Source organism: Rhinoraja longicauda, chromosome 6, assembly GCF_053455715.1.
Source record: "Rhinoraja longicauda isolate Sanriku21f chromosome 6, sRhiLon1.1, whole genome shotgun sequence".
NCBI classification, from domain to species: domain Eukaryota; kingdom Metazoa; phylum Chordata; class Chondrichthyes; order Rajiformes; family Arhynchobatidae; genus Rhinoraja; species Rhinoraja longicauda.
The window spans coordinates 9,382,916-9,396,220 of NC_135958.1; the positions used below are offsets into that span (position 1 = coordinate 9,382,916).

At 41.3% G+C, this 13,305-nt stretch overlaps 1 protein-coding gene across 1 annotated transcript in view; it reads right to left on the minus strand.

Moving 5' to 3' along the window:
• Window positions 1–13,305, minus strand: part of lonp2 (lon peptidase 2, peroxisomal) — a 37,168-nt gene that overhangs the window by 7,382 nt on the left and 16,481 nt on the right. The window contains exons 7-11 of the mRNA XM_078400419.1: window positions 10,071–10,329; window positions 8,608–8,749; window positions 7,151–7,301; window positions 6,006–6,132; window positions 5,230–5,360 (exon numbers count right to left, since the gene is read on the minus strand). Coding sequence (XP_078256545.1) covers window positions 5,230–5,360; window positions 6,006–6,132; window positions 7,151–7,301; window positions 8,608–8,749; window positions 10,071–10,329 — 810 coding nt within the window. The remainder of the gene's footprint in view (window positions 1–5,229; window positions 5,361–6,005; window positions 6,133–7,150; window positions 7,302–8,607; window positions 8,750–10,070; window positions 10,330–13,305) is intronic.

Here is a 13,305-nt window from a genome sequence, read left to right on the forward strand (position 1 = left end):
CCTCGGCTTCCCTGTCCCCCCTCCTTTCCCCGGCCGGCTCAGCGCCTTCCCCATGCCGCACAGAGTCCAGCGGCATCAGTGCCGGCCGGGCCGGGAAGCGGGGGGGGGGGGGGAAGAGTAGCGGCATCAACCCAAGGGCAGTCAATGGAAGAAATGTCGCTGTCTACCCACCGCACTGAACATGCTCTCGTCCCCTTTAAATGTTTTCCCTCTCACCTTAAATCTATGCCCATTGGTTTTAGATTTCCCTACCCTGAAAAAATGAAACTTAAAAATTCAATTCTGATGAAGAATCTTCAGTGTAAAACATTAACTTGTTTTCTTTGCACAGATTCTGAACTACAGAATGTTTCCAGCTTGTTTGTATCTTTTTTTAAATCTGAAGGACATTTTTAATTGCTTGAAATGAGTTTGGTTATTGCTTACCTTATTATTTTTATAGCCGTTTCGGATGTTAAAAACCAGTAATTGTGAATGAAGGTCAGTTACTTATGTTAGGCACAACTTAGTAAGTTGGGTAATTGTAATTATTTATTAATTGAAGTGCCACCCAAGGGATCAAGGTGGCAGCTGCAACTTGCTTTATAAAATTATTCCTAAATACTAAACCCTGAAATACTAAAAATGAATGTAAAATTGAAACAAAATAGTAATTATTTTAATTTTCTTTGAAAGTAGCTGTTGTCCTCCCTTTTCAAAAACCCATTTAAAATGCAAACAAAATTTGAAATGTCTTCCCTGAATTCTGTAACTAAATCCTTGGGCTGAAGACCTGCTCTTACAGAAACAGGATCATCTACCATTATATCGTACATAGAACTAGCACTGAAGTGCAGTGAGCAGAAATCCAGCAATAATCTCACAAAGTAGGAGTTGCCTGGAGAAATGCTGGCAGTTACAAATAGAACTAAAATCCAGGCCAATATTGTAAAACTCCAATAATCAGCATCCTCACAAACAGTCTGGAGGTTTATCCAACTATTGGATATTATTCCCTTCAATGCCCTAACATCGTTTTAATTCACTTTTATTTTGAAAAAGGTATTTCACAGCAGTATAATTTTTTTTTAGTGAACTGGTCAAGTTTAAGGGAATACAGGGAACATTACTCATTGAGACAGATGCCAAACAATTAGGATTTCTGAGCAATCGGATAGAAGGTTACTAGATTTATGGTATTGGAAAACAAGCGTAACGATTCATCTCCAATACAAGAGCCTAATTGAAAGCTAATACTGATTCTGTACTTGACATTTGGTTAAAATCTTGAGCAGCGGCATGACAGACATGTTAAAAGCTGGGCACAGTTGTCCAAGTGAAATTTTTTATTACAAAGTGTCAGAAAACAAGTCGTATTATGGAAAGTAAAATTTTCAAATCATAATGTTCATCCACTGTTCAAATATTGGTGACAATCATTAAAGGCTACCACACATTAAAATATTGTTAACTATTGCCTGATCTCCCAGCCTATTTCATAGTGGTCCTTGCACTTTAAAAAATAAATCTGCACTTTCTCTGGAGTTGATAAGCTGATAAGTGCAGCACTACATTCTGCACTCTGGTTATTTATTTAGAGATACAGCGTGGAAAAAGGCATTTTGGCCCACTGAGTCCACGCCAACCAGCAATCCCCATATACTTGTTCTATCCTGCACACTATGGACAATCTACAAAAAACAATTAACCTACAAACCAGCACGTCTTTGGAGTGTGGGAGAAAACCGAATTTGTAGTTGGGATCAAACCCGGGTCTCTGCCCACTGTGCCGCTACAATATCGGTACGATATAATGGCAGATGATCCAGTGCCACTGTATCAGGTTATTATCTGGTCTGTTCATCATTCTGGTACGGGTCATTGCAATAACACTCGACTCTTCACACTACCTATTGTGCTCATACATAGCTTGCTTGTACTCATGTATGTTATGATTTGACTGGATAACTCATAGTAGATTCCCACTGTACAGTGCATTCAGAAAGTATTCAGACCCCCTTCAATTTTTCCACATTTTGTTATGTTACAGCCTTATTTTAAAATTGATTAAATCCTGTTTTTTTTATCATCAATCTACACACAATACCCCAGAATGAAGAAGCAAAAACAGGTGTTAAGAAATTTTTGCAAAGTAATCGAAAAGAAATAACTGAAATATCACAATTACATAAGTATTCAGACCCTTTGCTATGACACACAAAATTGAGTTAGGATCACCCTGTTTCCATTCATTATCCTTGAGATATTTCTACAACTTGATTGGAGTCCACCAGTGGTACCCGCTTGGAGTTTGCCGAAAGGCACCTAAAGGACACTCAGACCATGAGAAACAAGATTCTCTGGTCTGATGAAACCAAGATTGAACTGTTTGGCCCGAATGCCAAGCGTCACGTCTGGAGGAAACCACGCACCGCTCATCACCTGGCCAATACTATACCTACGGTGAAGCATGGTGGTGACAGCATCATGCTGTGGGGATGTTTTTCAGCAGCAGGAACTGGGAGACTAGTCAGGATCGAGGGAAAGATGAACGGAGCAAAGTACAGAGAAATCCTTGATGAAAACCTGCTCCAGAGAGTTCTGGACCTCAGGCTGGGGCGGAGGTTCACCTTCCAACAGGACAATGACCCTAAGCACACAACCAAGACAACGCAGGAATGGCTTTGTGACAAGTCTGTGAATGTCCTTGCGTGGCTCAGCCAGAGCCCGGACTTGAACCCGATCGAACATCTCTGGAGGGACCTGAAAATAGCTGTGCATCGACATTCCCCATTCAACCTGACTGAGCTTGAGAGGATCTGCAGAGAAGAATGGGGAAAATTACCCAAATACAGGTGTGCCAAGTTTGTAACGTCATACCTAAGAAGACTTGAGGTTGTAATCGCTGCCAATGGTGCCTCTACAAAGTACTGAGTAAAGGGTCTGAATACTTATGTAAATGTGATATTTCAGTTATTTCTTTTTAATTACTTTGCAAAAATTTCTAAACACCTGTTTTTGCTTTTTTATTATGGGATATTGTGTAGATTGATGATTAAAAAAATAATAATTTAAACCATTTTAAAATAAGACTAACGTAATGAAATGTGGAAGAAGTGAAGGGGTCTGAATACTTTTTGAATGCACTGTATGTTGCTACTAGTGAGAATAATAAAACAAACCAAAACGCAGAATATTCTAATATTATTTAGCTAATTAATGACTTCAAAGATCCAACAATTTTTGATACCTGGATGTTTTTCTTTCCTCACATTAATTTCATTAAGTAATTGACCAAATGTGATTATTGACATCCAGAAACACAATGTCATCAAGCAGACGGTTCATGTTGAAACCAGGCCACAAATTAAAACACCAATTTTATAATATAAAACATTTATGGGAACAAAATGTAGACTGCAAGCATGAAATAAAAAAATTGCAAAAGCAGAAGTGTTTAAAAAAAGCAAGTCTTCACACAAAATTTGATTTTCAGGCTATGGTGCCAACCAGAAATAACAGATTGATATTTTGTTAAAATCTCAATTATACTCAATTCAGTAAGACAACCCTGTTGTTTTTGTACAGTAAGAGCAGTTCAAAACATGTTGAAGTTGTCATCAATTAAATGATATGAGAAAGATTTCCATCTGTCAAATTTAAAAAACACGCTGTGAAGACGAATATCACTAGAATACCACATTTAATTGTACCCATCTGGACATTAAAAGTCGCTATTTCAAAACCTTGATGTCGTTGATCACTTCCACAAAATATAGAACCACATCTTGAGATCTCAAACCTTCTGTTCGAAAGAACTGTGCTCAATCATATGCTCCATTCTTCCCTTAAGAAGACTTTCATTCAAAAACTAACCCAACTGGCCTACAACCGTCCCTTGCATTTCTCCACCACTGGGTTCTTCCCATAACATGAGCAAAACTAATTACAGCATTCCCAGGGGCCTCATGAAGTCAATGTCACATTTTTAAACACACCAAAATCTTTTACTGAATCACACATTGTTGTTTAAAAAGCAAACCATTATTTCCCATCTATCATACTTCCACATTTATACGAGGCTTCAATTTGCAACCATCATCCCATTAATGTAACTTACCGGTTCTTTAATCTATAATATACTGCATACACTTCACATCCAATTTCCATCCTGCCCTTAAATATACCTGGACTATCTCCGACATCTCCCTCCCATTTTTGGACCTCACCATCTCCATCACAGGAGACAGACTAGTGACTGACATCTACTATAAACCCACTGACTCGCACAGCTATCTGGACTACACTTCTTCCCACCCGGTCTCCTGCAAAAAGTCTATCCCCTACTCCCAATTCCTCCGTCTACGCCGCATCTGCGCCCGGGATGAGGTGTTTCACACTAGGGCATCAGAGATGTCCTCATTCTTCAGGAAACGGGGCTTCCCCTCTTCCATTATAGATGAGGCTCTCACTAGGGTTTCTTCTACATCCCGCAGCTCCGCTCTTGCTCATTCTCCCCCCACTCGTAACAAGGACAGAATCCCCCTCGTTCTCACCTTCCACCCCACCAGCCAGCGGATCCAACAAATCATCCACCAACATTTCCGTCACCTACAACGGGACCCCACCACTGGCCATATCTTCCCCTCCCCTCTCTGCGTTCCACAGAGACCGTTCCCTCCGTAACTTCCTGGTCCACTCGTCCCTTCCTACCCAAACCACTCCATCCCCGGGCACTTTCCCCTGCAACACCTGTCCCTTTACCTCCCCCCTCAACTCCATCCAAGGACCCAAACAGTCTTTCCAGGTGAGACAGAGGTTCACCTGCACCTCCTCCAACCTCATCTATTGCATCCGCTGCTCTAGATGTCAGCTTATTTACATCGGCGAAACCAAGCGCAGGCTCGGCGATCGCTTCGCTCAACACCTGCGCTCGGTCCGCGTTGGCCAATCTGATCTCCCAGTGGCCGAGCACTTCAACTCCCCCTCCCATTCCCAGTCTGACCTTTCTGTCATGGGCCTCCTCCAGTGCCATAGTGAGGCCCACCGGAAATTGGAGGAACAGCACCTCATATTTCGCCTGGGCAGCTTGCAGCCCAGTGGTATGAACATTGACTTCTCCAACTTTAGATAGTTCCTCTGTCCCTCTCTTCCCCTCCCCCTTCCCAGATCTCCCTCTATCTTCCTGTCTCCACCTATATCCTTCCTTTGTCCCATCCCCCCACTAAAAAAAAATCCTTGTTTTCTCACCTTTCTCACTTGCCGGTCCGCATTTAGATTCTGTAACCTTGTGTTGACTCTCTGCCACCTTAACAGCCACAGCCCGACAAATGGCACCTATTTTCCGCTCAAGAGACCGCACTCCTGCCTCCCTGGTATATCTGAAAAGAATAAAAGGATTTTTTTTAACACGTTTAACTTGTTTTAAAACATGGTACTCAAAAACCTTCATTATAAATGAACAAATCACCTACAGTTAATGCGATCAGCATTAAGTTACACGATTCATTATTAACTGGTGGGCCTGTTTTTCCAATGGTGTACTCTGTTTGAACAGATGTAACTACTTCATTCCTTCAGTTGAAAAGAAATTTATCAGCATCTCAATAGAAATCAAAATGAAAAGCGCTGCATCCAAGTTGCCCATTGGCAAATGCATAACCTTGGGAGTCATACAGCACAGAAACAGGTCCTTTGCCTAACGCATCCATGCCGACCAAGATGCTCACATTCACACTACTTCCATGTTATCCCACTAAAACATCCACTCCCTACACATTAGGGGCAATTTACAGAGACCAATTAACCTACAGACTCGTATGTCTGTGGGACGTGGGAGGAAACCAGACCCCATGGAGGAAACGCATGGTGTCGCAGGGAGAACGTGCAAACTCCACACGGACAGCACCCGAGGTCAGGATCAAAGCAGTCTGGCGCTGTGAGTCGGCAACTAATTAGTGTGAATGGGTGATCAATGGTGGGTATGGACTGGGTGGATCAGTTTCCATGCCCTAAAAATTACTGACCTGCTGATGAGACCTTCCGTTGCTTCAAGTTGAACCTGAATCTCTTGGGGTGTTAACCCATGTAGCTCCAGTTGTTTCGGAATCAAATGCCTATGGGCAATTTCCATCTTCTCCTCCTGAATATAACCTAATGTTTGAAGAATGAATTAATATTAAAACTTGTGATAAGCATGCAATTATATCAACATATGCAAATACATATCCTCTTCTTGCATCTCGTTACATCAAGGAATTCCCCCGAATTTCGCAATTCTCCACTCAACTTGCTCATGTTCCTTTAAATAATGCATTGTGTCATGTTAATTTGTGGGTTACCTTAAATAAATGGAATGGAAATTGATCCGACAATGCAGTTAGCCATTTAATAAATTGCTATTGTGGTTAACTATGGTATTGGACTGAATTATGTAATAACAAAAGAAATTAAAATACAATTGTGGAAAATTACAAATAAGATTAATGTATTCTGAATCAACCATTCTAACCCAACATTGAGGCAAAGTCGCATCTTATACAAACTCATTTTGCCAAGCTACCAAATAAGAGATGCAACACTTGCCTTTCAACCCTATCCATCCCATTGCACCTACCCCAAATGCTCCTTCATGATAACACCAAAGTTGAAACACATTTCTTTAATTTAATATACCATATTTGCAGTGCAGTTTTCATCATATTGGAAAGATAAAGTACAATTTAGATATGGACCATGTAAATAAAATAGAGTTTAAAATATTGGGATTCACAAGCAATCTTCGCAGTTTAAAATAAAACACACACTAAAAACTGCAGATTCTGGAATCTTGAGGAAAAAATACAAAGTGCTGGAGGAACCCAGTGGGTTAGGAAGGCTGCTTCCACAGGTGCTGCCTGACCTGCTGTGTTCCTCCAGTATGGTGTGTTTTGCACCAGTGTTCAAAGCAGCTCAGGCCAATAGGCAGGCAAAACCAATGATAACTTAGCTCTGGATATGCAGGAAATAAGTTCTCTGACAACAGAGCTCAGAAATCCAGGTGTTTGGGCTTACTGTACTTCCCTGATAATGCATAAATTCAGATTTGATTAAAACAGTTGATATTTGAGCGATAATTTATTTTTGAGTTTACAGCGTTGGCTTTTAAAACTGCATCACTTTGGGATTTTACCTGGCACTTGGATGAGTTCCATTCTGTCAAGTAAAGCAGGAGGGATGGTAGCAGTAGTGTTGGCAGTAGCTATGAAAAGCACTTGCGACAGATCAAAGGGGACATTTAAATAGTGGTCCGTGAAACTATGATTCTGCTCGGGATCGAGCACCTGAGAATAAATGGGCAACATAAATTATTCTATTAAAAAACAACCCATCAATGCAGAGAACAGGAAAAATAAAACACTGACAACATGCTGCAAAGACACACACTGCAAAAAGAGAAAAAATACCATTAAATTAAATTTTCATTGTTTTGTGTTACTAACATCCCACTTTTACGGTTTTCACCTTGGGTTTATGATGGCTGTAGGTGATCTATTAAACACATTTTTTAGTGAGCCTAATAGATCCCCACCAACCATAACAACAATTAAGACCATTAAACCATGAAATGGACTCAGTGCCAACTCTTCCACTATAATTCTACTCAGCTTCCCAGAACAATGACAGCCCCAGAAGGAAATATTTACTTTAAATGATGGCTTTGCTCCCATGCAATAGATTGGAGCATCTACTAAATGGAGAAGTGATGGAGATCTAACTGGGAATAATGGCTTAAAGAAAGTAGTGGCTATTAAATAAAAAGTGGGGCATCCATACCCTTTAAAGTGGAAAACGTGTTTCTGAATTTTCTCATCCCCATTTAAAACAAAATCCGCAAGATTGGTAAAATATACCGTTCTGAGATATTTAAATCTGTTAAGATGCCTGGTACTAATCTCCCTCATGATTTCTTCAGCTCTGCTTAAAATGGGTCAAATAGAAAATGTATTAATTCAAAAGTTAAAGACTTGGGAGTCTACAAAGGTAACATTTCTATGCTGGACTAAGGAGAGTCTGTAAGTAAAGTGGAACTGTTCAAAGTGAAAAGGTGCCTAATAATTTCTACTTGGTGATTGATGCACTGTGCTCCCACTTTTCTCTAAAATAAAATGCAATCTGAAGAAGGGTCCCGACCCGAAACGTCATATCATATCATATATATACAGCCGGAAACAGGCCTTTTCGGCCCTCCAATTCCGTGCCGCCCAGCGATCCCCGTACATTAACACTATCCTACACCCACTAGGGACAATTTTTACATTTTACCCAGCCAATTAACCTACATACCTATCCATGTCATCTATCCATGTTCTTTAGAGATGCTACCTGACCTGCTGAGTTACTCCAGCATTTTGTGTCCTAAATTGCATTTCAAACCATATTCAACTAATTACTGGCAGAAATACAGTTCGAGATCGGAAGAATTTAAGTGGAGTTCAGTGCTTCCTTTTAAGCCAAGAAAAATATCATTTATTTAAGCTTGTTTACTTAAATTATGTTTGCATGATTCAATGGGGAGCATTGGGGTAAATGCAGGGGATGCCTAATTCAATCAGTGCACAATTTAATAGTGGAATGCTTCTTTTGTACCTCCAACAGTGCTGCCGCAGGGTCTCCTTGCAGACTCTTTCCTAATTTATCTATTTCATCCAGCAGGAAGACTGGATTGCTCACACCAACAGTCTTTAAGCCGTTGATGATTCTGCCAGGCATGCTACCTACATATGTCCTCCTGAAAGACAAAGCACTTGAATACTTTAGAAGATAGGAAGCACGGGATATTGTTTACATACGTGGGTATACTCGAGAACAATATGGAGGGCACTGATTGATTGGAAGCACCAACCAGAGGTAACAACTCTCACCTACATCTCTTTTCCAGCTTTCTCCCACCTCCACTCCCCCAACAGCAATCGGTCTGAAGAAGAGTCCCGACCCGAAGTGTCGCCTGCCCATTCACTCCACAGATGCTGCCTGACTCCTGAGTTACTCCAGATGCTGCCTGACTCCTGAGTTACTCCACCCCTCAGTCTCCTATACTGCAGGGAGAAACATAGTCCCTACCTATCCAGTCTCTCCCTATAATGCAAGCCCTCGTGTTCTGGTAACATCCTGGTGAATCTTTTCTGCACCTTTTCCAGCTCAGTGACATCCCTGTGTTAGAGACGTTAGCAAATACACCAGTTTGGAGGAGAGCTGTAAAAAGCCTTACGCAACAGGACTACCCATAAAAACAAAGTGAGAAGGTAATGAGGAGCAGCCAAGCTTCATTAAATACCAGTGACTTCAAAATCTCCTTTTCCCTTTTGGACCTTTTGCAAGATCTTAGAACAAGAGTTAAATATTTTTTTAAGCCCGTACAACATAACACTTTGAGGAAAGACACAAAATGCTGGAGTAACTCAGCAGGTCAGGCAGCACCTCTGGAGATGAGTCTGAAGAAGGGTCCCGACCCGAAATATCACCCATTCCTTCTCTTCAGAGATGCTGCCTGTCCCACTGGGTTACTCCAGCTTTTTGTGTTGAAACTCAGAGATGTTGCCCGAGCCACTGCGTTACTCCAGTACTCTGTGACTTTTTTCGTAAACCAGCATCTGCAGATCCTTGTTTCTAAATAGCACTATGAGGTGTACTTAACTCTGAACCATTAGTGAGTAAAAATGTCCCAATGTAAACAGCAAAGTATAATTACACTCAAGGACTGTATCGGGTTTTGTTACAGTGCTTTCAGCTGAGGACCGAACACAATGAATAAATGCATAATAGTCACTTAGACACAACTGTACCATATTTATGGATCAACGATTTCAGGGTGTGGGCGAGACAATTAACTGTTATTATAATTGAATCCCTGGTTAAAGAATTGTTTACCTCCCTTCCAGAAATCATTTTTTAGAAGCAATTATTTAAGACAAATTAAAACAAAAGAGATCAAAACACAATATGTAAGAATGACTAATTGGTGTTAAAATCAAATTTACAAAAATATTACTCAAGTCTCAAAATATTACTTTTATCTAAAAATGCAATTTATATTAGTAAGTGTTCAATACCTGTGACCACGGATGTCAGACTGATCGCAGACACCACCCAATGCTATCCTATAAAACTCTCTGCCGAGGGTCTTTGCGATTGATCTGCCAACACTGGTCTTGCCCACACCAGGAGGTCCCACAAAGCAGAGGATGGGTCCTTTCAAATTGTTCTTAAGTTGTCTAACAGCGAGATACTCCAACACCCTACGTTTGAGCTTCTGCATTGCGTAGTGGTCACTGTCGAGTAATACTCTTGCAGCACGAAGGTCTAAGCGATCTGGAAACCAATGACATTAAACATACTCAGTGATACTCCTTTTAATTCCATCACATGAGCCGGGAAAAATTCTAAATTTCATCAATTGTTTCACGGGAAAATCCTTTCTAAAACACAGGTGCACGCTCAAAGCAAGTCATTCTTTCTAATAACTCACCCAGAGTGATCTTGTTTCCAAACCTGACCATCAGTGGCACAACTAGTAGTGCCGCTGCCTCACATAGTCAGAGACCCAGGTTTGATCCTGACCTCGGGTACTGTCTATGCGGAGTTTGCACACTTTCCCAGTGACGCAAGGGTTTTCTCAAGAGTGCTCCGGTTTCCTCCCGCATCCGAAAGACGCGTGGGTTTGTACGTTAATTGGTCCTCTGTAAATTGCCCCTAGTGTGTAGGGAGTGGATGAAAGAGTGGAATAACATAGAACTAGTGTGAACGGGTGATCGGCATGGGCTCTATGGGCCAGTTTTCAACTGAATCTCTAAGCTAAACTAGAATCAGCAGATGTGGAGTGGAAACTGGAAACCAGTTGTTTTATGTGTCTCAGTGGATGACCAGGAAATCTTGAACGTGGCCTTTCTGTTCTGCTTTTGTGGAAGTGCTTTTATTTATTGCAGCAAATAGAAAATGTGTGATAAAGCTAACGTTTTTACAAATTCTGACCTATGGATGGAATAAAATCTTTCCAGACGTCCTCTATGGCTATACCTTTGGTATAATCTGATTTCAGCATTTAACACTTCCTATACTTTCTAAATGATTTAGTTTTTAGTTTTAGTTTTAAAGATACAGTGTGGAAACAGGCCCTTCTGCCCACCATGCCTGCACCGACCAGTGTATCACCCTTACACTAGTTCTATTCTACACACTAGGGACAATTTACAGAGGCAATCAACCTACAAACCTGCACGGCTTTAGAGCGTGGGATGAAACCGGAGCAGCTGGAGAAAACCCACACGGTCACAGGGAGAACGTTCAAACTCCATACAGACAGCACACGTAGTCAGGATTGAACCTGCGTCACTGGCGCTGCAAGGCAGCAACTCTACCACTGCACCACAGTGCCACCCGTATTTGTAAATAAGGTTATTAGCTTTTTATGACAGGAACCTCTTGATTTACATCATAGTGTTTATCATTTTTGAACAGAATGTATTGAAGAGGTCCCAACCTGGTAAGATTATCTCAACAGGGAGTAACATCTTGTAGAAGAGGATTAGCAAAAAAAACTACTGCTTCCAGATTACTGAGCAAAAAGGAATTAACGGTACTGAACAATGATCATTAATAAACCAACTACACTAGACAAAAATCTTCTGCAAAGATAAGAAATGTGCTTACAAATACATTGAAATATAAAAATGTAGACTTTTAAATTAGCCATTTATAGGACATTTGGACCAGTAAATGGAAAGGAAAGGTTTAGAAGAGCATGGGTCAAACGCAGACAGGTGGGGCTGGTGTCGTTGGGGCATGTTGGTCAGCATGGGCAAGTTGGGCCGAAGGGTCTGTTTCCATGCTGTACCACTCTATGACTTTAATGGGAATTACTGCTGGATTGATCCTCCATAGCTACTAAAAGAGTAAATAGTTGCTGCTGTTCAGCCCATCACACAACCACAAACTTCTAGCACACACAATTTCACATCATCTTCCTGTTACTCATCAATAATCAAATGGATGCAGCCACTTAATAAATTACAGCTAAGAAAATGTGCTTGTAACCACATCAACCCACTGTGCGAATTGCACAATCCGCAGGAACATATGAAGGGTGTTCCACAAGACCAACTATTACATTCAGCACTTTTGTCTGTATTTATAGCAAATCCCCAAGGTTTAAAAGGCAGTACCAGTGCAAGCAATTTTTACGCAAGGCTTTACAAAAAGAGTGATTTGGAATGTATTTAATGAGATACAAGTAAGAGTTATTGCTGTGAAACATCGTAAGAGATTAAACTCAACAAAAGCATAGCAATACATGGGAAAAAAGTGCACAGAAAATAGGCAGAATTTGAAAGACTGATGGATGGGAGGATCAAAAAGGCTGGCAATTGGCCCAACAAAAGAATGCTAGCAAAGATAAGTCTGAAGAATGGTCTCAACCCCAAATGCCACCTATCCACGTTCTCCAGAAATGCCGTCTGACTCACCGAGTTACTCCAGCACTTTGTGTCCTTTTGTGTATTAACCAGCATCTGCAGTTCCATGTTTCTTCAATAAAACCAACCAATTTCTAGTTTTAGTGGAAATGTCAAGGAACAGTTCTTTACAGTGGTTTATTTAATCAAGGCATTTCCTCTGTGATTTACCTGATCGCATATCCATGGGGATCAGTCAACTTCCCAGCCAACCTGCTCCACTGAACAACACCCCTGCCTCATCCTGTGAGCAGGTGAGCAGACTGCCCGATCTCTGCAACTACTCCAACACACCAGCCTGCAGGCTTTTCATCCAAACCCTTCAATCAGGATTTCAGTGCCTGGGGACCCTGCTTCAAGGTGCCCTACAGTGAAGCCGATGAATATTCAGGGCAAAAATAGCCTTCCATAACTCCTGACCTCACTCCACTCAGCCCCACACTCTGAAATATTCACAAGTGGCAAGGGTGTTTAACATTGTTATCTATATACTAAAACTCTTGTTTGTTCGTTTGTTCCTGAACTACAGCCAAAACGGTACAAGATAGCATGACAATTTTAGACCACCTTACTCACCGTCATCCCGTGGTCCGATGGAAAAGGTTTAGTTGAAATCGGTGTTATATTTTTAAAATTATTCACATTTTAAAGTTTAAAAAAATGCGCATGGGCAGTTGGGGCTCCTTTGATTTGGTACTTACGTAAGATGGCCGCCTCATTCGCTCGTGCTCAGAACAAACGCGTCCGCGTCTGCGCAATTGGGGCCCGTTGAGCAGGGCTCGGTCGCCTGTCTCTTGGGGGTGGGAGAGACAGGTCTGTGGCCAGGGGAAGCTGCCGG